The 23,921-nt window shown below is 36.7% G+C and overlaps 3 protein-coding genes across 5 annotated transcripts; 1 reads left to right on the top strand and 2 right to left on the bottom strand.

Annotated features, from left to right (window-relative positions):
- The first annotated feature begins 761 nt into the window (after positions 1-761).
- LOC113064355 (peroxiredoxin-5, mitochondrial) lies at positions 762-4,077 on the top strand. Its single transcript, XM_026235119.1, has 6 exons — positions 762-916; positions 2,293-2,427; positions 2,830-2,961; positions 3,083-3,121; positions 3,245-3,309; positions 3,753-4,077. The coding sequence occupies exons 1-6, from the start codon at positions 905-907 to the stop codon at positions 3,856-3,858; spliced, it is 489 nt and encodes a 162-aa protein (XP_026090904.1). The 5' UTR covers positions 762-904; the 3' UTR covers positions 3,859-4,077.
- Positions 4,078-4,258: 181 nt separating this feature from the next.
- On the bottom strand, positions 4,259-15,297 carry LOC113064343 (nuclear RNA export factor 1-like). Of its 2 annotated transcripts, none has more exons than XM_026235100.1 (21): positions 15,092-15,297; positions 11,887-12,109; positions 11,631-11,799; positions 11,422-11,505; positions 11,215-11,319; positions 10,947-11,027; positions 10,794-10,863; positions 10,612-10,700; positions 9,985-10,092; positions 9,791-9,900; positions 6,396-6,432; positions 6,185-6,256; positions 6,048-6,103; positions 5,861-5,968; positions 5,663-5,724; positions 5,385-5,500; positions 5,263-5,305; positions 5,095-5,167; positions 4,831-5,013; positions 4,664-4,724; positions 4,259-4,583 (listed from the first exon to the last, which is right to left on the bottom strand). In XM_026235100.1, exons 1-21 carry the CDS (start codon positions 15,123-15,125, stop codon positions 4,545-4,547), a joined length of 1,923 nt encoding a protein of 640 aa, XP_026090885.1. In that variant the 5' UTR covers positions 15,126-15,297; the 3' UTR covers positions 4,259-4,544. The 2 variants fall into 2 exon arrangements, with proteins under 2 accessions (XP_026090885.1, XP_026090886.1); XM_026235101.1 differs by having other exon boundaries at positions 5,095-5,164; positions 15,092-15,296.
- LOC113064348 (seipin) lies at positions 15,183-22,701 on the bottom strand. 2 transcript variants are annotated; one of them, XM_026235111.1, is made up of 11 exons: positions 22,435-22,701; positions 21,245-21,792; positions 20,990-21,071; positions 20,594-20,737; positions 19,499-19,633; positions 19,253-19,350; positions 19,003-19,144; positions 18,845-18,926; positions 18,696-18,761; positions 18,334-18,393; positions 15,183-16,444 (listed from the first exon to the last, which is right to left on the bottom strand). In XM_026235111.1, the coding sequence occupies exons 2-11, from the start codon at positions 21,559-21,561 to the stop codon at positions 16,296-16,298; spliced, it is 1,275 nt and encodes a 424-aa protein (XP_026090896.1). In that variant the 5' UTR covers positions 21,562-21,792; positions 22,435-22,701; the 3' UTR covers positions 15,183-16,295. The 2 variants fall into 2 exon arrangements, with proteins under 2 accessions (XP_026090896.1, XP_026090895.1); XM_026235110.1 differs by having other exon boundaries at positions 15,183-16,501; positions 22,435-22,699.
- Positions 22,702-23,921: the final 1,220 nt, after the last annotated feature.

Genomic DNA, 23,921 nt, shown 5'->3' with positions numbered 1-23,921 from the left:
GGCATATTTGAAAGAGGTAGTACATTAATGCCTCTGATTTAGACAGATATCTTATTTAAATATTACTGGGGTCCTACTGCTTCTAATTGGGCTCTCTGACTGTATATTGTTCTAAGCCATCTTATTAAAAATTACTTTTAAACATTCTGATTGGCTCTCTTGACCTGTGGGCAGATCATGCCTCAACCCTGTTAGCATCAGATTTTCCCTTTTATTATTGCAAAACTAACGAAGAAGAGAAAAAAAAAACCCAGTTGTTGCAATTACCTCTTCCTCCTTCCAGAAACTTAGCTCTTTCTTTTTTATCACATTGACTTTAAGTTTTATGCTGTTATGTTTGCCAGCAGTGGATGATCAACTCTGTTACCATGTTTATATATATATATATATATATATATATATATATATATATATATATATATATATATATATATATATATATATATATAGTAAATAAATAACAAAGTAACATATTAATATATTCACATTTGTATAAATATCAGCATTGCCTTTCTTTCTGAAAAAGCACATTGTAGTTTGATTTGACCTAGAGATCAAATAGAATCTCAGCATATTGAATGTGTGCAATTTATATTACTATGCACACAGACAAAATAATAATTATAATAATAAATTAAGCCATCATTAACAGTTAATCACTGTCCTAATACCAGTACATTATCTTTAATAGAGTAATAAAGTTAAGCAGTCGCAGGTGAGTAGGTGCTTTGATGAAAATCGTTCAGTATCTGGGCGGGAGGCGTGTGTTCCCGCAGGCGTTGCCGCTCCTATAAAAACCAACAACAAAAAACCCTGATTTTCACTCCACTGCTACAGAAAGCCGTCCGTGCCGCGCACTGAACAGACTGCTACACTCCAAACACCCTCCACACACTCCGTCAGCATGCCGATCCAGGTAAGACCTGTAGAAGGACATCCAGAGACCGCACTGGCGTAAGACTTGCGCGTGACCTAGGAACTATTTTCCTAAAACAAACGCATTAACGTTAGATGCTTCTGGGAGAATGTGGCGGGCGTGGGTGCTTTTATTACGCGCATTTTTTAAGTACTTTTACAAGCACGGGTTGTTTTTCTGCTGTGTCTGTGATGTTACGCAAGCAGACTGAGATTTTTGTTTCGATTTTCTTTTCCTGATACTTATTCAAATTCGAGCAGTTAAAGTACGACACTAGTGAAGGGAGTTAACTATTTCCTCATAGGCCTGACGCACAACGCGAGTGAAGCGGCAGAACTACGATTTCAAGGAACTTGAAAGATGAGTGGTTCATGATGAGTATGACCGCACAAGTTACTTCTGTTAAAATAAGATTAAGATACTGAACTAATATGTGCACCGAGAAGAAATGCAGTTTTTTGTTGCACTTACCCAACAACCACAACATTATCAACTAAACAATATAACGAAGACTTTCATACTTCAGCAAAAAATTCATCAGCAGACAAATAATAATAATATTTAACATTAGGCTACGTGCTCATTAAAGTATCCCTGACATAATTTAAAAGAAAAACGAGTTTGTATATTTATGGATTCAAATTACACGTGGAGTAAAACTGTATGTTTAATGAACTCTCTTAATATTTATATACCAAAGTACTAAACTGTATTATCTTCCTTTTATAATATACTGGCAACCACCATAAAACACAAGTGGTTGTAAAGAAGCCACATGATGAATAAAAGCTCATCATAAGATGTAACATGAACCCTCTCTGGAAATGATCGATTACTTATTCTTTTTAACTTCCAAGGACTTTACATTTAACAGAAATGATGTGTAAGATCTTACAGTTGATCAGGTATTTGTACATGTTTATCTTTTTTTTCTTATATAGTATTTGTATATTATAGTTGTCACTTCAACAATTAAAGACTATTAAGTTATTGCTGGAGAATTGCCCAAATCTATTCAATTCAATAATATTTTGTTTGGCAGGTCAATAAACATAATTTGTTATATATATAAGTACCAGGTTCTTGTTGAGAGTGAGTCATGACAGAGTTTCCAAGCATAAGGTTTCTAGGATCACAAGAATCATTCAGCCAATCAAGTGCGTCCAAACCTTTCTCTCTCTCTCTCTGAGATGACAGCACATGATCTGTGAAACTGGATAATTTCCTGGAATGGTTGTTGTCATCTGAGCTCTTGTTTGTGTTGCTGTGGAAATGAATTGACTCCCTAATACATAATGGATTAAGACCTGGAACGGTTTGATCAGTTTTATGTGTTTCCTGCTGCATTGTTCATGCTGCTGATTCATTTTCTTCAGGTTGGTCAACGTCTTCCCGATGTTTTGGTCTACGAGGGAGACCCAGAGAATAGCATCTCAGTAGCCGAACTCTTCAAGGGCAAAAAAGGGGTGCTTTTTGGTGTTCCAGGAGCGTTCACACCTGGATGTTCAAAGGTATCAACATGGGATCTTCTGGCATTAAACCGTAACAAACTTGGGGTCCACCAATTCTTTCTAATCTCGATCTAATTTTTTGGGGGGAAAATAAAAAAAAAAATACATCAAGTTAACTTCAACCAAAGCTAAAAGATCTACCACATTAAAACTGTACTGTGGCTCAGTACATCAATAATAATTTTAATGGCTTTGCAATGCATCATTACAATCTATACGAATACTGTATAGCTACCGGTATACGCATTTTAGTTATGGCCAACCTGAACTGAGACATTCATTTTGTCCCTGAAAAAGACCTGTATAAAGTAAGTTTGTGAAAGAAGTGTAATAAATCATATCTGTATAAGAACGCAAGCAAGTTTTGTCTTGTTTGTCTTTTATTCACTTGTGTTTTCTCAGACTCATCTCCCAGGGTTCATACAGAAGGCTGGGGATTTAAAGGCCAAAGGTGTGGAGATCATCGCATGTGTGTCTGTTAATGATGTGTTTGTCATGTCTGCCTGGGGAAAGGAGAACGGAGCAGATGGCAAGGTGGGAAAGCTCTGCCCGTAATTAACCTGGTTTTTACTGGAACAGAGTCTAATTTGTCTCTTTAAGGTTTTAGAAAGATTGGAATTATCTAATTAGTCATTATACGGTTGATTTGTTATAGGTTCGGATGCTGGCTGATCCCACAGGAGCATTCACAAAGGTGACGCTTGCTTTTGAAGCACCTTCATCCAATGAAATATCACTGGATTAAATGTTATTTTAGTTCAAATGCAGTCCCCGTCTGAGATGTATTGATGTTATAAACCTCTCTTTCTCTATACAGGCAGTGGATCTCTTCCTGAACAATGATCACTTGTTCGAGGTGCTTGGAAACCTGAGGTCTCAAAGGTGAGCTGACTGTCTTTCTGAACAAAACATGTCCCTTGGTCATGATTATATCCACTTTATCTCGCAACATGGAAATGCATGATTTTCTGTGAACATGCAAGTCTTCTGAATCATTAGCTGCTCCAAAAAATGAATGCAATAAACAGTAAAACTGTTTGCACTAAACCAATGTGTTTTGAGGTTAAACAGTACATTTAAAATGATATAAGAAAACCGTTTGTACTATCAAGCAGCATAACGTTTTATACAGCTAGAATAACTGGAAGTGGATGAAACGGGAAGCCTTACAAATGACCACAATCACATTTAAGATAGAAATAAGGGATGGCTCTCCATAATATGTGACAATGAATAAGTATGTTGCAGTCAAACTTTCATTTTCAAGTGAAACTGACAATTTTGACTTCTCAATTGCCTCTGCTGATTCTGCTGTAAATGTGCAGGTATGCCATGCTGATCGAAGATGGAGTGGTCCGGAAGCTCAGCGTGGAGCCTGATGGGAAAGGCCTGACCTGCAGCTTGGCTCCAAGCTTTCTCAGTGAGATTTAAGAGTTAGTGAGTGTGTACAGTCTGTCACTCTCATCATAGACCAGTTATCATTTCAAAAACATGGCAACAGGAAATTCCAGACAATGAACAACACTATTGCATATACTGTGGGGAAACCCATGTGAGGAACTAACTTGTTTACGTGAAGCAATAATTCATTGCTATACCTACAGTATACTGGTTACCAAAGCAGCAATAAACCTTTTCCTCATGACTAAATCCAGTTTGGTGTGTTATTTTTATTTTTTTGAAGCACTTCATACTTCTAGCATAATAGAAGTAAAACAATATATGGGTGCCCCATGGTGCAAATAGAATTTATATTATAATAATGAAAAGTGTCTTACGGCTTTACTTCTCAGCTGTAATTCACAGTAAAAGATTCACTCTTACAGTCTAGTACATAAAAATCATGGTTAATATTTATTTTACAAAACAAGCATTGAACAGGTACAACTAACGGAAACTGCAAATTTTGGGGAGAAAAAATTCACATAGTGGGGAGTAAATGGTCTTAGTGCCTTCCTGAGGTTTTCTTTTTCCTATTTAAAATTTTAAAGAGGTTAAATTGAACTTTTGAAAACAAAAATACGGAGAAAAAAATAACTAGCATTTATTTTGGCTGGGAAGAATCAGGAAGACCCCTTGTGGTTTAGGGTTTCCATAAGACCCCTAACAATAACTCTTCATTTGACGAATGCGACATCTGGGATCTTTCCTTGTGCCTACAAAAAAAAAAAAAATTCAATAAAGGACAAAAGACAGTCATAAATGCAGGACACATGAGCATTTTTTTACAGTGTACCTTAAGGCCAGTGAAGATCTGAGCAGCCCTTTCAAAATCCCAATCGTTGTCTTGTAGGCATCTGAAAAAACGAAAGTTCTGACCTTGACAAGCTATCCATCTTTATATGAATCTAGCAAATATCAAATATCTAGCAAAAGCAATAATAAACATATTGTAGTCCTTACTTCTGAGACCATTCTAGGTTCATGCCAGACTTGAGGGAGAAGGCAGCAAGCATTTCCTGTTGGGGGGCAGACAGAGTGGGCACAGGGCTGCTGGACGGTGTGGGGGCTGGAGCAACAAACGCACGCCGAATTTCCTCCGTAGTGGCATTTCGAACAAAGAGCTGATCATTTACAATGCACAGGCTGAAGAGTTGAAAATAAATGTTACAATGATGGGACCTATGGCACATTAAGCAAAATAAATGTTCATACGTGAGATCATACCCAGTATTTCCAGCAGGAACAGCGATGAACACCCGGGAGAAGGCTCTGAACGAGTCTCGGGATTTGCCATCTACTTATTTAAAAAAAGAGAAAATGATGTTCCGGGTCACAAAACTCTTATAGGTCAGACTTAACTACTGATTCAGAATCGTTTTAGATGAAACTCACTCTCTTTGAAAACTCCACTGACTGTAAATGCCAACAATGTAGCCTGCAGACAACACCGGTGTTATTAAAACCACAAAACTGAACGTGAAATATGCAACCAGCAACCCACAAATTTGACTCACTGTGTAGGTGTTGACGTCGACGATCAAGGAGGCGATGTCATGTTGAGTTTTGGGGAGTTCGTTCAGGAAAGCCACCACATTTAACCTTGTGTGTTTCATCAGACGAAACCGTGTAGCTGAAAGAAAACGGCACAACTCAAACACAGGATCCAATTTAATACTAAATACACGGCGAAATTTTACAGGCCAAATCCAAACATGCAATTGTGCTTTAATGTTGCAAAAACTAACGAATTAGAAGACAACAGAAGCTTGATTTAGATTATTAAATAACTTACTGGGGTCATCTTTCATACGTCTGATATTGCGACTGTCTTTCTGATAATCGCCTAAACTACTTCTGCAGACAAAAGGATTGAGGAAAACAAGGAAATGTTAGCAGACCACGTGGAAGGAAGATCAGATCATACTGCTCAGTACAAGTCAACGGTGGTGATGCTGACTGGATGATACAGGAGAGAGGAGGTATACTGTACTTTGAAGGGTTCTGCAGGGTGAAGGGAATGCTGAGGGAGAAAGCTGCCCCGTCATGATAGGCGTCCAGTAGGGGCTGTCTGTCTCCGGAGTCATATATGCTGTAATACCTGGAGGGTGAGACAGATACATGAACACTGATCTGAATGTTTTAGTTTAACTGCTGTATAAAGACCAAATAATACATACTGTTGCAGGAAGCAAAGGATGATGTTCTTGATTTCTTCAGAGCAGAAGTAGCTGGCCTGTGTTTGAAGTAAAACAGAAGTTAAGACTGAAAGCTAAAAATGGGCATCTCAAAGTGGTAAAAAAAAACTTGAGCAAACCTTGCAGGGGGGGAGAGTCGCAGGAGCAACTTCCAAATCAAAAACAATGGGAGGTGGAAGGTCGTGTCCATCCTGTGGTTTAAACAATAAACAGACAAATTACGAATCTAATAAATAATTGAACCAAAGAGCGAGTGTGATTACATATTCACTTCTTATGGTTACCAACAATTTTTGGTCTACAGCTAATGTTACACTGTGGATTTCCTACCAGTCTGAGCAGCTTGGGGAATCGTTCCCGAATGGCACTGTCCAAAAATCACAAAGACAAAACAAGAGAGACAACATTAATACGCACTGCACTCGTCCCAATGAAACAGTCCCACACAAACACTCAAAAACTTAAATCAGACCACCTTATGTATGGGACAAACAGGTGAAGAGTATTACTTACAGATAATTATCCGTCAGGTCTGAGATATTGTAAAACTGAGGATTTACACAATTTAGACATTACAGTTCAAAAGTTTGGGGTCGGTATGATTCTTTTTTTTAATGTATACTCACCAAGGCTGCATTTATTTAATCAAATCTACAGTAAAAACAGTAATATCGTGAAATATTACTACAATTATCTTAAAATAACTTCCTATTTGAATACATTTCAAAGCTGAATTTTCAGCATCATTACTCCAGTCTTGAGTGTCACATGATCCTTCAGAAATCATTCTGATATACTGATTTGGTGCATAAGAAACATTTCTTAAAATGTATGTGAAAACCTTTATAAAAAAAATTTAGGAGTCTTTGATAAACAGAAAAATTCGAAAGAACACCATTTAGTAGAATTAGACCTTTTTTCTAACATGATAAATGTATCACTCAATTTAATGAGCCTTTCTGAATACCAATGTAAGGTATACATTTCTTAATTATGTTAGTGACACCAAACATTTGAAGAGTAGTGTAACAGTTTAAACAAACACCATTCTTTTCATTTAAACAAACAGTGAAGGTTTGCTGAATACTTGATCAAGTTTGTTTTGTACTTGTTTTGTAGGGCATCAGAGACATGGTAACAATGAGCCAATCACAGCGCTGTTCATTCTCCCTCCCTCCCCCCGGCACAGTACTTACCCAATCACAATACTCACCACCGGTGCCCCCTACAGGCCGAAACACAGACCCACGCAGGCTGGCAAGGGATGGGGGCAGTGGGGTGTTGTGAGGTGTAGAGTTTGGTGAACATTCACACCATCAATCAATCAGTCGGTCAGTTTTTTATTTAATTTATTAGCACATTTAAGAAGTGTATTCAATGGAAAGGAGAGAGTTTGATATAATTAAGTGAGATCTGACACCGTGTAATCACACTGGTGGTTCTTACAGTCTTATCTCAATGGGGCTCTTGCATTAATATTATTTAATTTTTTTAAACAGACAGCATCAGGCACTAGCTTATAGCTTGACAAATGTTGGCATGTTGAGTTGTTAAAGCTTAAAGTGAAAAACTGCTTATTGAGTGTTTTAACACTTAAGGGGAAAAGTTAAATTAAAATAAATACATTTAGTTCTAATAATAGAAAATAACAGTGTGGGGGGGGGGGGCACTAGAAACTTATGGATGAACCACAGAGAAGACAGTAAAAGAGTTCAAGCAAAAGAAGTGCGAGTTAATAAAATCAGGGTAAAAAAAAAAGGGCAAAGAATAAACTTGGAAGAGCACAGATGTTGAACCCCGAGCTTCTGGAACAGATCAGAAAACGATTAAATTAAATGAGTGCTATAAAAGGTGTATGGGTTACTCACCCTACTTTATTTGGACCCTACTATTAAACTTAAGAACAGTAGGGTGTTCATTCAAACAATTAATTAAAGCTTCATTTGAGCCCAGACACCTTCCGTTTCTATTTCTTATTTAGTCCGATTTGTAGTTGAGCTTATTTTATACTGAAATTAATATTCAAAAACTTGTTTGTGATCCTCCTAAAGTATTTTCTTCTCAATGTTTTTTTCTTTGCTGAAATGACGATCTGATGTTTTTCTTCCAAAGTGCTCTAGGACAAGGATCGTGAAAATGGTCAGATTGACCACTGAACTATCCTCCACCTTGGTTTCAATACAGAAACAGAGAGAGAGAATTGCCTCTACTCTCACTTTTCATTTTGCGCCGTGAAGCAAAGCTCACGTTTCTGAGGAGTGCTTGGCTCAAGGTTTCTCTTAAAAACCTCCCTTCTCCTTCCCCACCCGTGGCATCTCCTTACAGACAGCTCATCTTCTTCCTTGAATGGTCTTCTTCATCTTCAAGACGTTGGCTGTGGCCAGTTTTGCGGCTGTGCCTGCCTTAGGTTGTCCCAGAATCAAAAGTTGGGATCTTACCCGTCGTTGACTAACCAGCCTCTCACTGGCCACACAGCATCAGCAGTACTTCAGGTGTTAGACATGTGCGGGGCGGGTGGAGGGAGGAGGGTGCCAGCATTTTAGATAGGTGGAGCACAAATGTACTTAACAGAGCATCATCTCCAATGGTTGTTCTGTCCTTGTACGCCAACTTATTCATTGGCATTCTGGGAGGTCACATGCAGGAGCTGCCGCTTAAACTGAATTTAACTAATGAAGTATTAGCTTATGAGATTTACAATATGCTGAAATCCTTTAGAAAAACCAATCGCTGTGTTCTGTGCAAAAAGCTACAGGGCCAACAGTGAGGGGACAGAAAAGAAGGTCCGAAAAAAGCAAGAATGAAAGCAAAGCAGTAGTGGAAACCAGAGGTGTTGACAAACTTATGCTCCTTACTGGACTGCCACTGGAACTCAAACAAGTAAATATCATTATCACATGCCTGATGATTGAACTAGTCGAAAATAATAAATTAATACACCTGCATATTACAGACAGGCTTGAATGATCATTACTCTAGCATTTAAATCACTCATAGAGTGGGAGTTACCCGAGATGGGATTATTGTTTTTCTTTAGAACAACATACAGTGATTAGAGGCAATTAAGAACTAACACCTTGTTCTCAAATGTGATAATGTAACAAAAAGGACCCTTTGTACTAAGAAAGTCCTTACAAATGTCACATCAGACTCTCTCCTGCCAGGGAATTACTGTTTCTCCAGAATAAACCAAAAGCAAAGTGAATATCAACTCACAAATCTGAAACATTCAACACACGATATAAGTATATGTGTCTGTCTCTAATGGAGATTTAATGTTTGCCATGTTTTCTAGGTGTCTTTACACACTGGTAATAGAGCCATCAACACCCCCTCTCAGTGTTGCAGGGTTTTTTGTTGTTGTTGTTTTTTAACTGAACTACATGGGGTGTGTCGTTGCATATTCATGCATTCCTGTGCATGTGTGCACTAACATGCAAAACGTTTATTTTTCAGGCCTGAAAGATACTCTACGCAAGTACGCGAACGCAGACGTTTCTGTGCGAGCATGTTGTATTGCTGGACACACTGCAATTCATAGAGCAAAGCATGTATGCATTACATTCTAATGTACTTTACGGTAAATCTATCTGATTATTATCTATAGTTTTAAGAGACTTGTTACTGCCAAGTAATATAAGACTATATGATTGGAAGTCCTGCACTTGGGATTTGTGTACTTGTGTATAGTATTTTTCTGCCAATAAACGGCAGAGAAGACTAACCTGACAAAGTCAGCCTGGTTCTTGTAGTGTCCACATAATGGATTTCCTTCCAATGAGAGTTCGACCAGCTTCAGACCCTTCAGTTTATCAAGTTCTCTCTCCGTCTTCAGCTACAAGATGACACAATGTCATGACATGACTGAAAAACGTCCAGGAAACAGTAAATCTACAGGTGTCCGGGAGCATAAACGTACCTCATTATGTGACAGATTGAGAATCTTCAAGTTGGGGACTTTGTTGATAATATCTGCCAAGTCATCGAGCCTGTGCAACCGGTTGTTGCTCAGGTTCAGACAAACCAGCTGTGTAAGGAAAAGTTTTTGGATCACACTTATAGAGTTAAACATTAATGTACACTAATGTTAAAAAGTCTGGTAAGGGGTTGTAAGATTTTTAATGCTTTCAAAAGAAGACTCATTCTCACTAAGGCTGCATTTATTTGATCAAAATACAGTAAAACAGTAATACTTTGAAATATTATTGCAATTCTGTTTTCTATTGTTAGATATTTTAAAATGTAATTTATTCATGTGATGGCAATGCTTAATTTCCATCATTGTTACTCTTCAGAAGTCATTCTAAAATGCTGATTTGCTGCTCAAAAAATATTTATTTTAATTACCAAAACAGTTGTGCTGCTTGATATACATTTAATACTCTGTTAAAGCTCTAAAGAACAGCATTTATTTGAAATAATTAATTAATTAACTTATTTTTCATTTAAAAAATAAATGAATTGGACCCAAACCTTTTAAAACTGTGTGATTTTTTTAAAATGTACATTTTAAGGCATTACATCATTCCAGTAAAATATAACGTACCTCAGGAATGTTCTCCTCAATTATTTTGATAACTGCCAACATGGAGTTCCTCCGATTCAAAGTGACTTCAATATTTTGAGAAACCAAATCTGCCAGGAAAGAACAACAAACATTTGAGCTATGTCCTACAACAAGTCAATAACCTTTTCATAAGGAGAAAGATGACTGGATGAAAGTCTAACCTGGATCGACTCTGATGTTGTTCAGATCCAGAGCCTGCTGCGACCCATCAAAGCGCTTGGCCATGCATTGCTGCAGAAGACAGTCAGTTATAGCCATAAATGAATTAAGCGAAAACTTCCTCTTAAAGGTTGCTGCAAGTAACACTCACTCACCTTCAAATGCTCCAGATCTGCGGCCTTCAGATCAGTGTAGATCAAAGTAGGAGGTGGGCAGCTGTTCATTAGAACAGTCACCTATCCAACCAACAGATTGACACTCAATTACAAACTCAAACAGAGGGTTAAACTAGAAATTCTTAAATCCATACTTAAAAAGATTAATGTTTAATACCTTTGAAAAATATTATTAGAACGATGAAAAAATATACTTTTTTTTAACATCTTTCAGTATTTATGATGCATCAAATATACTGAATATTACCTTATATCCATCTTTGTCTGTTATTTTTCGTGACGCTTTAAACAAAGCATTAGCAGTTGTGGAGTCATCAACATAAAACTGGGCCTTATTGCCATCAGTGTGATACTACGAGGAAAAAAAGATAAGATGGAAAAGATTCAGCAATATGACAAACATTGAAGCTTTTTTATAGGCATGCTGAGGGAATGCATTTTAGTGTAGACTTACATGAACGGCATGAAATGTTGTGGAACTGGCGCTCTGAAGTGAAGACAAAAGCCAATCTTTTTCATATTTCTTCCCGAAAGGAATCTGTGGCCAGAAACAAATACAAATCACAATTTAATATTCCAATAAGGCCACAAACAATTTTATATTAAAGCCTTAAACATTAATAACTGCTTTATTGATGTGCTATTGATGTTTAAAGCACTAACAGTCATTTTAAACCAGTTCTTGCGGCTTCCATCAGAACCACCTCCACCATTTCTGCCTCCATATCGATTGCCACCTCTATCTTCATTTCCACCTCCGTTGCCATTGCCTCCGCCACGTCCTTTGCGATTGCGTTCCTCGCGGCGATTCTGTGGCCGGCCATATGGATTGCTGAAAACAAGCATTAGCAAAATCTTGACTGCTGTACCTCAATGATTAAATAAGAAAATAAGTGTAATTATGTCCCAAAGTGCTTACAATCTGCGCTGGGATCCCATGTCTTGAGGACCATCTGACATGGTCACATCTCCATCATCATCCTGAAGTCTGGACCAAGGACCAGGGGCTCCTCCTCCTCCACCACCACCACGACCACCTCGATGCCTCGGTCGAGAAAACTGATCGCTGTACAGGGGGGCTCGGAAAGGGCCTCTGCCTTTACGATTACGGTGCTTTGGTCCACCAACACGATCATCATGCTCTGATAGATGGAAGACGAAAGAGTCAGAGGTGTGACTTTATTACACATTACTTCCAAAGAGACTGTCAGGATACCTGCAGGATTTTTAAAATCACACCAGCACAAATAAAATTAATATCATACGAGCGGGGTAGAGCAATGTCTATGGTAACATACTAAACAATGACTGTAAAAATCTGAATGTACAGTTCAGATACAGGTTTTCACAAAAACTAATAGTTTTATAAAATGGTAAACATCCCATTTCAAAAGTGTCAATTATATTAAACCGTTACATTGCAAAAAAAAGGACTTAGTGCTTTTGTCTTGTTTTTATAAAATAAAACTTTTTATAATTTTCTAAATTTTTGCTTAAAAAAATAAACAAAAAATCTGCCAGTGGGGGTAATAAAAATAATCTTAATTCACAGGCAAATCAAGATCATGGTTCTTGCACCTTTGACAGATATTTTTCCTTGTTCTAAGCAAAAACTGGTTAAATTTTGTTACAAATTTTAAGAAATGCATTTTTGGAGTGAGTCAGCAATCAATTATTATATATATATATATATATTAGATTTTTATAATGCATAAAATGGGTCGATTTTCACACTGGTCTGAACAGAACCAGCAGACAGACTTATTGAAAAATGCAAATTCATTCTTTGCCATTAAGAGGCGCTTTTGGAACAGCAGAAATATTACTGTATCCCAGCAATGCTGGCTGCACAGTACACACTAGAGGATTTTAAGGCTGATTTTAAAGCCGATTTGCATTTCTGAAAGATTGGGAGGCATGAAAAAATGCCAGGAAAGCAGAATACATTGCCCATATTCTTTGTTATACTTTGCTTTTAACTGTGAAACAGAACACGCACCATGAGACCCAAGTGACAACACCAATTATTCTCTATTTGTTTATCTTCTCTAGTCACATTTGATATTGTGAGTGTCCATGATATCTATACCCCTTTCACACTGCACGTCGGACCCGCAATATTCCCGTAACATTGCCGCGTCGCCTTCTGTGTGAAAGCAACCACGTCCCGGAATTGATTACCGAACTGAACCCGGGTCGGGGACCTAGTAACATTGCGGTAATCAATCCGGAACGAGCGCTGTGTGAACAAAAGCCAGATCTAATTCCGTATCAAAGTGATGACGCGCGTTATCGCGCGACTCTTTTACCGGCTGTTTTGAAGGAAGATCAACATTCGCGACGAAAACATATGTGCAAACTGTGAGGAAGCAGAGATCAGTTAGTTCCTCACTTTCCGCGCTGACGCAGAGATCGTTTGCTTGCTTCAGTTAAAGTATAACGTGCCAAGCGTTGTCAACTCGTACATTACACGTCACACGCTGATGTCACGTGTCGTTACGGGATCTTCAAGGGTTGTGTGTGAAAGCACGCACATATACCGGGTCATCACTGGCAGTGTGAAAGTGCCAAATCTAGCGACCAGGGAACAATTACAGGAACACTTTACCCCTGTATTTGCCGGAATGGCAGTGTGAAAGTGGTGCTAGTGTCACTATAAAATCATTCCTACAATTATTAAGTGTGTGGTCTCGCAGTTTGCTGGAATTATCTAGTGTATGCGTTGAGAGGATTATAAGGCTAACAATTGGTTAAAACTGCCTTTATGTCCGTGGTCTCCTATGGTTTTAAAAAAAGTTTAGGACTTGAAAATAGTCTAGTGTGCAGCCAGCATAACACTGGACTCTGAAACATGCTGCACTCATGCTCATTTAATGAAATCATAGCCTTCTGAAGTTTAATTGTCACAAGACGCACATGCAGCTTCATGCACAAAAATGTTACTCAACTGACTTTTATGTTTCACACAAGTTTTAACTCTATAAAGCTGTATTTGATACTTTAATTCCTAAAAAAAAAAAAAAAAAAAAAATCTAAATCTCACCACAAAAACAAAACTTTAAAATATAATCTTAGAAAATATTATTGGAAGGTTTTTGTTTCTATTATGTTTTAAAGGTTCAATAAATTGATCGCTTTCAAAAAACAGAAATTTTCTGAGTACTATTTCATGTCAGATCTTTAAGCCACTTCTTCATCACTCTTGCTTTGTGAGATGGTGCTCCAACATGCTGGACAACGCATGGATCATCCCCAAATTTTTCGTTGGAAATCGCTGCTCTTTCAGGACGTTTTGATACCAGGGTTTATGGGCAGAATTATGAGCTAGCTCCATCCCCCATACAAAAAGTATTCTCGTCGCTTCATAATTTTACGGTTGAACCGCTGCTGGGAGATGGACTATTCTGCTGATGCTTTTCATAGTATTCTGGACCTTGACAGTGTTACTTACTTTGCAGTCTATGGGACAGTCACAAACCTCCCGGTTTTCATCCAAAATATCTTAAATTGTGTTCCGAGGAGGAACGAAGCTTTTACAGGTTTGGGACGACAAGAAGGTGACGTAAGTGATTAATGACAAAATTTTCACTTTGGGGTGGAGTATGCCTTTAAGCAGCAAACTTTGCAAAACACAAAATTTACGTCACTGCCTAAACTTCTCGCCATGACTGTAACGTGTAAGTCTGAAAAACAATTAAGGAAATGAAATTTGCCATAAGGCTCCTCTGAGGTTATTTTATTCACAAATATATCTTGATATCACAGCTTCAGGTTGGTCAATCTCAACACATTCACCATGTGGTCAGCTCACGCCGATCAATTTCCATTTCTTTCTCAATCTTTCACAAAATCGCAAAGTATAACATAATATTCGGTAAAATCAGTTTGAATAATGCGTTTGTCTGAACTAACAGCTAACATCGTGCACCTACAAAAACAAAAGCTAGCTAGCTAACGTAGATGTTAACGTTACTTATGTAAATTATAGGGTAGCGTTAAACTATGACAGACCACTCAGAGTTAGAAAACGGCATTTGAGATGCAATAAGATTGTGAATAATCTAAACATTAATGTCAAAGAATTTAAATGGCTGTTAGCGCTTTCGCTAACGGCTCAAACTTACCACTATAGTAGCGCGAGTCGTCCGCTGCCGCCATCTTTGAAGAAGGCTTTAACGCGACTTTAAAATGTAAATACAGGATTCCCAGTCGCTGTTTTCTTTTTTAATAACACAAAATCGAGAGAAATTAAGATAAACACCTTGTAAGCTTGCAAAATCGGAAGATTCTTTCTGCCAGTGTTTTGTGTGAGAAAAACGCATCAAACGCAGCTGCGCCACATTCTTCTTCTAATAGCCAGTGAGGTGTTTTCACGTCACGTCACTATTGCCTCCTAGTGTTGGAGAGTAAGATCACAACACAGTGACTAAGCATTTTAATTTAATGTCTGATTTATTCAATAAACAAAAAAGCATAAAAAAAAACATATGAAGGAGAAGGAAAATGAAAATTTGCAAACTCTTCCTTTCATAATAATTCACTGATATGATCAAAATCTCTATGCAACGAATATAGCGGATATACTAGTAAATCTTTGGTTACAGCGGACAAATACGCATGAACCACTAATATAATTTAATTAAATAAATATAAAAAACAAAAACACAATATCTTTTCATATTAGAATTAACCTTCCATGCGTATTTTTGTATACAGTAGCAGTAATAATAGTAATTATTATAAATATTTATAATAATACTAGTAACATTTGTTTTTCCCCATATCAATGATACTTAAATGTCCTCTAATTATTTTTCATAATATGTAACGTGCTTTTTCTCAAACAAATTAAAAATTGTTTTGCATTTTCGGCTTTCGAATAACTGGAACTAATTTAAAATAATAATTTAATATCTCTAGAATTTGAGTGGAACTGCTTAGCCATGTTAAAGATTGTGAGAACATCACAATACAGAGGAACGCATTTGAAAGAAATGGAAGTGTTGACACATTTTACACATTTAGTTACAGTTTACATGCAAAACTGATATTGTAACAGAACCACGGACCAGATTAAAGCATAGCAGGACTTTTAAGTCCTACAGTAAGTAATCAGCTAAAGGAGAACAAAAGCAGCAGAGCAGGAATTTCTCTTTAGCTGGATATCAGCTCTACGAGGTAAAGTTTCCAGATGCATCTGAAAAATTCTTAAGGTAATTCTCATTGCATTGCAAAAGGAATGTTTCAAATATGCTAGCTATGAGTCATATAATGTGCTCTAATGTAACAGAATGCATGTGCGTTTATGGTGGCTTCAGTGTTTTAAGCTCAGAGCCTCATCCAGGGTCCATGCCTTTGTCTAAGCCTTGCCTCGCAGTCTGAGGACTGCGCTTGGGTGGTTTCTTCATCTTGAGTCCCATTTCCCATTCCTGCTGCCCTCTGCTCATGATCAGGGTCCTCCTCACTCAAACTGGTGTCTGCAATATGAGAAGCCTTAAGGAAAATGGGACCTTCATCTATAGAGGAATCCTGAGCTGTTGAAGGAAATATTAACCAGTGGTCATCAAGAATGAGCTTGTTCTATAAACTACATCACAGTTCAGGGTCCAGAATTATTTTTTTAAAGAGCCAGTAAGATGAAAATTCTAAGCTTCCTATAACTGTTTATAAGTCCTGTACATTAGGTTTAAATCCATCCAAGGTTAAAAAACATTGTAATTTTGTCAAAATATCATTTTAAAATGACCTCAATTCTCAGAGATCCCCAAACGGTTCGCGTGAAGCTGTTCAAAAGATTCAGTTTCCTTAAACCCCACCTTTCGGTAGCACACTGTGTTCTGATTGGTCAACTGACATAGTTTTTATTGGTTGTTCCGCACACACCTCCACGGTAAACAATGCGTTAGCATCTGTTTGGGGTGAATTATGTCTTATTCCTCTCATCGCGAAGCAAACAGTAAAATAAAAAACTTGAACAGTCTCGCTGCTTTTTCTTCTGTGTGGGTGTATTCAAGCCGCGCTTCAGTTTGAATATGAATAGCGCGTTCAGCACGGGGGTGTGTTCACATTAGATATAATGAAGGGAGACATGAAAAACAGACATCGCGTTGTTTTCATATGGAATACTTTATCACAGAATATCTGTTTTCGGCAGCACTTTTTTAGTTTTAAAGTACACATGTCAACCTTTCTATAGATATCTCTCTCATGTCTCTTCGTTGAGTATTCACGGAGTTACGCTTCATTTTAATGATGTGTTTGTAAATGAAGATCAGCGCAGACAGGCTGCAGACAGCACACATACTGATAAGACGCTCGGGAGAAAACAAACACATAACTTCATAATCATAGTTCGTGTTGTGATTCGGAGATGCTCGTTGTTCTAAATAAAGTTGGTAATGAAAAATGAAACTCTCACCGAGTACAAAATCTTGTACTCACCGAGATTAGAAAAGCAGTCATCAGTGAAATGTTGTGAACACAACAAGGATTTGTTGTACTGCTCTGGTATTGTGGTAAAAATGAATTTTAGCCATTGGTTTTTCTGATCTTCATTATTTGGCAGTGAAAATAAAACAAACTTGCTTTTACAATTAAAAACACACTGTCTCCTCGACATGATGCTATCACACCACCCAGAGCGTCTGTGTGTGTGTGTGGGGGGGGGGGGGGGGGGGGGCAGGCCAGAGTTCCGTTTCTCCCAAGACGGTAGGCGGAGATTATTATGCAAAGTGTTCCTAGTGACGTACATAGAGATGGGCAAAAGATTTGAAATCTATAACGACTCGTTTCAGCGATTCAGAGTCGACTCCTTACTTTAGAAGCCAATAACTTTATAAATCGTGTACTTTTTGGTTTAATTACTTTGCACATTGTTTACACTGATGGACAGCTATATCATACACTGTAATACAGGTAATTTTTGATTTCCCATCTGTGTGGCTCTTTAAAGAAATTAAAACATGAATTCAGCAAGGGCACATTAAACTGAAATCAGTGATATTTGATATCAATTGATAAAGTGGCATTAAATATGTTACAAAATATTTATATTTCTTATAAATGCTCTTCTGTGGACTTTTTATTTATCAAAGAATACAGAGAAGCTGTATTTAAAAAAATATTAAGAAGCACATCTCTTTTCAAGGAAATGTTTCTTGATCACAAAATCAGCAAATTGAAATGATTTCTGAAGGAAATATATTCAAAAAGAAGTTGTTTTTACATAACTGTAATATTTTACAATATTAATAATGAATTATATTTTATTTTCGTTAACAGAATTTTCATAAACATTTTAAAACAGTCTTACAGACCCCAAAGTGGTCTTATTCTATTCTTTAAAGTTTAAAGTTCATATTTTTACCAGCTTCATCCTCCTGCAGGTGATCCTCTGTCCCAATCGCACTAGGAGTGTCTAACTCACCTGCACAAACAAACATGATTTGTTTGATTCTTCATTGACATAATCACTGCATTTATTTGGCATAGCATGTGAATATATAATCTGAATTGTTCTGCCTTAGAGTTCCTGAGTTTCCCACTGGATAGATCTCAGGAGTCAGACTTTGAGCCTCACTCGAATTTCCTCTGCATTTGTTTTTGAGCACCTCCAGTGGTGCAGTTATATAAGCACCAAGGATATTCCCACCACCGATCCCTATCTGGATCATAACAATAATACACAGATCTACTGCATCAGTTTAATCAATTTCCTACTTGTCTCACCTTTGTTTCGACTGGTTCGTTGTGGTGGATCTGCCAGTTCACTGTTATCTCCTCCATACTTCATGACTGGGGGACAGTGGAAGAGTTGTATAGTAGTGACTGATCTGTTTGCTTGAAATGATCACGTGTGAGTGCTTGTGGTTTCTTACTAGGAGTGCTGGCAGATGAGTGCATACGTTTCCGTGCTTCTTCCCTCCTCTGCTGAAGACGCGTCGAGTCTCCCATCATCACCTATGTGTGTAAACAGACATCATCCAGTGGAAACGTGACAGCATGAAGGTTAAATAAATTCGACAGATGGTCTTACCTTCACTCTGACCTGCTCGGGGGGATAGAGCCCTCCCCAGATGAACTGCAAGTAACTGAAAAGCACAATGACACTGAGGAAGGTGAAGTTACTGGCCACCCCAACAATTGCAGACATCACAGGGAAATTATGCAGGAGGTATCTGTAGCAAAAGAGAAGAGAATTACAGGATGGTCAATGAGCTGAGATGCATTACTTGACGGAACATGAATAGTCAAATAAACCAATAAAACTAAACCATTGCAAATACCTAATGCCAGTGAAGAAGGCATGGATCCTGAGCTGGGTAGAATAAATCTGGACCCTGCGGGACTGAATCTCAATCACAGCGCCAACAGCAGGCTGGTACTGTGGAGGACAGGTCAATATAATGCATGATTTTTATTAATACAAATTTTAGAAATGTATGATACCAAGATTTGTAATCTTGACATGAATAATCTGAAAAATGCCAGTGACATGTTTCAGTGTCATGGCTCATATTTTACAAACTTACTAGGTCGGATTTGAAATCTGGAAAGAGCTCCACCTCGATGAGCTGTTTCTGCTCAGACACACCTGTGAGCAGGAGGGGTGAGAACAGCAGCGTGCTCATGGTCTGCAGCAGGTTAGAACGGTAGTGCAGCATTGTCTGATGGGGAAAAAACAAAACAAGATACAAGAAATATGAGCGAAACAGCCATTTACAGACAGGTGTTCTAATATAAAAGGTTGACTGTGTGTCCATAAACATCAAATGTGAATCCAAATCAACACATTCCACACTACCAGAGATTTGAGTGCATCTAAAAGTGTGTAAGATTTTGTTTTAAAATAATTTTTTTTTATGCTGCAGTTATTTAATCAAAACTAAAGTAAAAATATTATAAGGTCAAATATTATGACAATTTTAAATAACTTTTTTTTCTCTTCTCTTTTAATATATTTAACATGATTTTCATTTATGTGATGGCAAAGCTGAATTTTCAACAGCTGGTACTCCAGTCAGATGATCCGTCAGAAATCATTCTAATATTCTGTTTGGATGTTCATGAAACGTTTTTTAATATAAACATTGAAAATTTCTTTTTTTTTTTTAAATATATCTGCTTAATATATTTTTTTAAACAGACACTTTTTTTTCCCAGGATACTTCAATGAATAGAATGTTCAGAAAATATCATTTATTTGTAAAATTATTTTTTCATTAGAATGTAAAAGGCTTTACTGACACTTTTAATTAAGTTGATTATTATTTATAAGATTATTAATAATAATTGGAACAGTAATATAATCTAGCTAATAGGGGATAATTGATTGTGCATGCACAATTTCCCTATTTTTATATTTAGATTACATTTGCCATTACCTAAAGCTCACTAAATGTTAACAGAAATAATGTTAAAAAAACCAGAATAATTGAATGAGGTTAAATCATTAGCAAATCTCCAAAGGAATATCCATTTTTCATATTGTAAATTTTCATGTTGTGATACCGAAATCCACTTTAAGCACTTATTAGAACAGGTTATTGGTATAATTTAATTTTATTTAAATTACTGTTTTCACAACCATAACGACAATGAACCTTGTGGGAGTTGTCTGCACTCACAGAGCGGGACACCGACTGAACGACGGTCCCATCAGTGGTATAGCAAGACATTTTAACCATGAACATGCCAAGCTGTGCGTTAACTGGAGATTCAGGCATTTCCAGCTCCAGAGAGATCCTGTAGGCCTGACCAGGCATCATCACCTACAAGAAACAGTCAAGTCAATACACTAAACTGTAAATATGAACAAAAATCCATTTTTATACTCAGTGTTCATACATCAGTTATGTAAGTGTTACAATTTTCTTGTGCATCATTAATGGGCTTGTTAGATAATGTTTACAGCAAAGGCTATTCATTGCATGTATATTTAGCTAATGCCAAAAGAACCTGTAAAAACATGTCTATAATTAGTGTAATTAATTATAATTTGATTACAATTATAATTTGTTTACCTGGTTTCTTCCATTCTTCAAGAGTGAGACATTAGCCATGGGGAAAGAACAGAGGACTGAATCTGAAGCATCGCAATCTGTCCTGTAAGACAAGAAACGCAGGGGAGAGGAATCAACCACAAAGCGAATTCCAGTGATGCCTTCAACAGTATTTGTTCATTGGACCAAAATAATGAAGAAATCAGTCATGTGCAAATAGGCCGTTGTAAAAAAACAATACGGGGATGTTCCCGATCAGCCTTGACGTGTCTGTACCTGTAATAGAAGTGTACTGGTGTGGAGAAGCTGACACTGGGCATGTAGGAATAGTAGAAGCTTCCATACAGGAAGATGGAGACCCACAGAAGAAGCACCAGGACACAGAACAGGATGGCAGCCCTAAGAAGCGTCCTGCGAGCTCTCAGCAGAGTTACTGCTGCCACATCCTGGAGCCAAAGCAGTAACGGTCCCATTGCTGCTCCCATAGCCAGCAGTCCTTCGGTGTCACGTCCAGACGTGGGTCCTCTGATGTCACGCTGCCTGCTCGTCAGCCCTCCCACTGCAGGCAAAGGAGTCTTTCCCTCTTTACTCATCCAAACCTCCTCACACGCTATCCAATAATATGTCCATCACAACATCTACTAATTCTTGTAATCCAAAGTCAGAATGAATGGTTTGAAAATACAGGGATCAGTTAAAAGCTCATAACACAAATCTGACCAAAGGCACATTTGGATCTAGCTCTAATTCTAGTTTCTTATCTGAAGATTTAAATGTGCTTTTCCAGCTTTCTTCCGTTATTGTCGATGCAGTCACAGAGAGCCCTAAAAAAGCAATGAAAAAAAAAATTAAACACATTCATTATATTATAATTGCAAAATAACTGCAATAATATATACAAACATTAATTAGCACATTTGTACTTTTTTAAGATAAAAACATGACAAAATTAAATACAAACCATATTGTACTGTGCACTGTATACTTCTGCTTGGTCAGAAATAAAAAATGCTTTTTTTTAAGTTTATACACATTTTTATATTCTTATATATATATATATATATATATATATATATATATATATATATATATATATATATATAGTTTTAAATATATACAAACACACACACACACACACACACGTCCTCTATGAAGCAGAAACTTTAATTAATTGTTTGTAATTATTACAGCATAATGCATTTTTGTACATTTGACAGTCTTACACGAATAAAGCAAAACGATAATGCGGTAAAATATGAAAGAATTAAACACCAGAATAAAAAGATGTGCCTGTACTTTCAGTTTATCCTTTAACAGTTAACGTTACATACAATTATATCTTTAAAATGATTTTTAGTCTCTCTGAACTGGTGCCTACCTGTCTTCATTCCGCATTTTACCTTACACTGTTGTTTTTATCATTTAATTACATTATATTGAAATATAAACCTCAAACTCAAACTCACCTTCTTTAATTCGAATATGCGCCATGGACAAATGACGTTAAATATTAATGCTTCAGAATAACGTTACAATAATATAATGAACAACTCCAATGGACCGACTCCTTTCACTTCCTTTCCTCTGTTATGTGCTAGTGACGCATAATCTATGCATTTTAAGCAAGAGGAATTGATCTACAAATCATATTTAATCAAAAACGAAAACTAATGTTCCTCACTTTCTTTCTACAGATCAGAGAAAAACAACTATCCGTTTAACTCAGTGGCGCCGCTGCTGGTGTGATAGAAACACGCGTACGGCAACAGAAGAGGTACAAAATATACTGCTCGACGCGTTTGCTTTTCTGCATCGGCGCTGCCCACATAGACAGTGTTGCAATTTATTCATGCGAATTGTTTGCTTACAAAATCGGTTTTGATTAATAAGGAAATTATTTTATCAAATACATTCTAGCAAAATAATATTTTTATTGCAATGAAAAGAAACATTACCACAATGAAAGTAAAAAAAAAAAACAATGAAAAAAATCAGAAACAGAAACAAGTAACACTTGTTTGAAAGAAGCCTTAACCAGTTAAAAAACATAAATAATAATCATAATTCTCAAGAAACCTGTTATTCTTATTGTTATCAGTAGTTATCAGTAATTAACAACGATGGAAATTTCAGAAAGAAAAAGAATTCTTTAAATGTTATTAATCAATCAATTAATTAATACATTTTGTGAAATTATTTTTTATTTTAAATGTAACACACACACACAAAAATTAACAACAATATACAATAGAACGGCCACTGCAAGAAAAATAAAAAATATATCTTTTAACAAAACGTTTCTATCACATTTTTTAAAAGCAGATAGACAACTACTTCCCAAAGAAGTTCTCTCAAAGAGAAAAAACTTGATTGCAATGGTAGGATAAAAGAACCAAAATGTCTTTTTCAACATTTTACACATAAGTATAGAGGAAAACAGTCTATCTATATCTAAACAACAAGGGTCAATGGTGTGAAAAATCTTAAAGAAATTCAAAATTACAATGAAATGAAATTAAATACAACAGAATTAAATGAAATAAAGAAATTAAATTGTCTAAAAACCACATATTTTGTGTTATATAAATAGGCATGTTTTTCTTCGCAACATATTCAATTATGTTTTTTTTTTTTTTTAAACAGTATGAACATTTTGTATAACATGTATAAAGTCAACATAAATAAAAATAAAATACAATTCTTTTTTATCATCTTGGACATCTTCATTGGTGAAATATGAATCAAGAACATGTTAAAACCTGCTGAGCACCATTAAGAACCATTCTCCCTTTAAGCCACCAAATTTTTCAAATAACAGTATTTTCATTTCTCTGGAGGAAACTAGGGGGCAGATTTGCAACGAAATGAATGTAACATGAGAAAGATTGCAGTGGGAGGGTGGAGTGATGTAAAGACGTGGGGGGTTTAAGATCTAAACCAAGGTGGGAGAGAC

This window comes from Carassius auratus, chromosome 46, assembly GCF_003368295.1.
Source record: "Carassius auratus strain Wakin chromosome 46, ASM336829v1, whole genome shotgun sequence".
Taxonomy (NCBI): domain Eukaryota; kingdom Metazoa; phylum Chordata; class Actinopteri; order Cypriniformes; family Cyprinidae; genus Carassius; species Carassius auratus.
This window is presented reverse-complemented; position numbering and strand designations above follow the sequence as displayed.

Coding starts and splice junctions, on each gene's coding strand:
- LOC113064343 (XM_026235100.1), bottom strand. CDS start 15,125: ATGGCGGCAGCGGACGACTCGCGCTACTATAGTG. Junction 11,028..11,214: donor CAGACAAAGATGGATATAAG/GTAATATTCAGT, acceptor TTGGTTGGATAG/GTGACTGTTCTAATGAACAG. Junction 5,168..5,262: donor CAGTGGAGTTTTCAAAGAGA/GTGAGTTTCATC, acceptor TTTTTAAATAAG/TAGATGGCAAATCCCGAGAC.
- LOC113064348 (XM_026235110.1), bottom strand. CDS start 21,561: ATGAGTAAAGAGGGAAAGACTCCTTTGCCTGCAGTGGGAGGGCTGACG. Junction 19,145..19,252: donor GCCTTCTTCACTGGCATTAG/GTATTTGCAATG, acceptor CTTTTGCTACAG/ATACCTCCTGCATAATTTCC. Junction 16,502..18,333: donor CCTGCAGGAGGATGAAGCTG/GTAAAAATATGA, acceptor TTCCTTCAACAG/CTCAGGATTCCTCTATAGAT.
- LOC113064355 (XM_026235119.1), top strand. Junction 2,428..2,829: donor TCACACCTGGATGTTCAAAG/GTATCAACATGG, acceptor GTGTTTTCTCAG/ACTCATCTCCCAGGGTTCAT. Junction 3,310..3,752: donor GGAAACCTGAGGTCTCAAAG/GTGAGCTGACTG, acceptor GTAAATGTGCAG/GTATGCCATGCTGATCGAAG.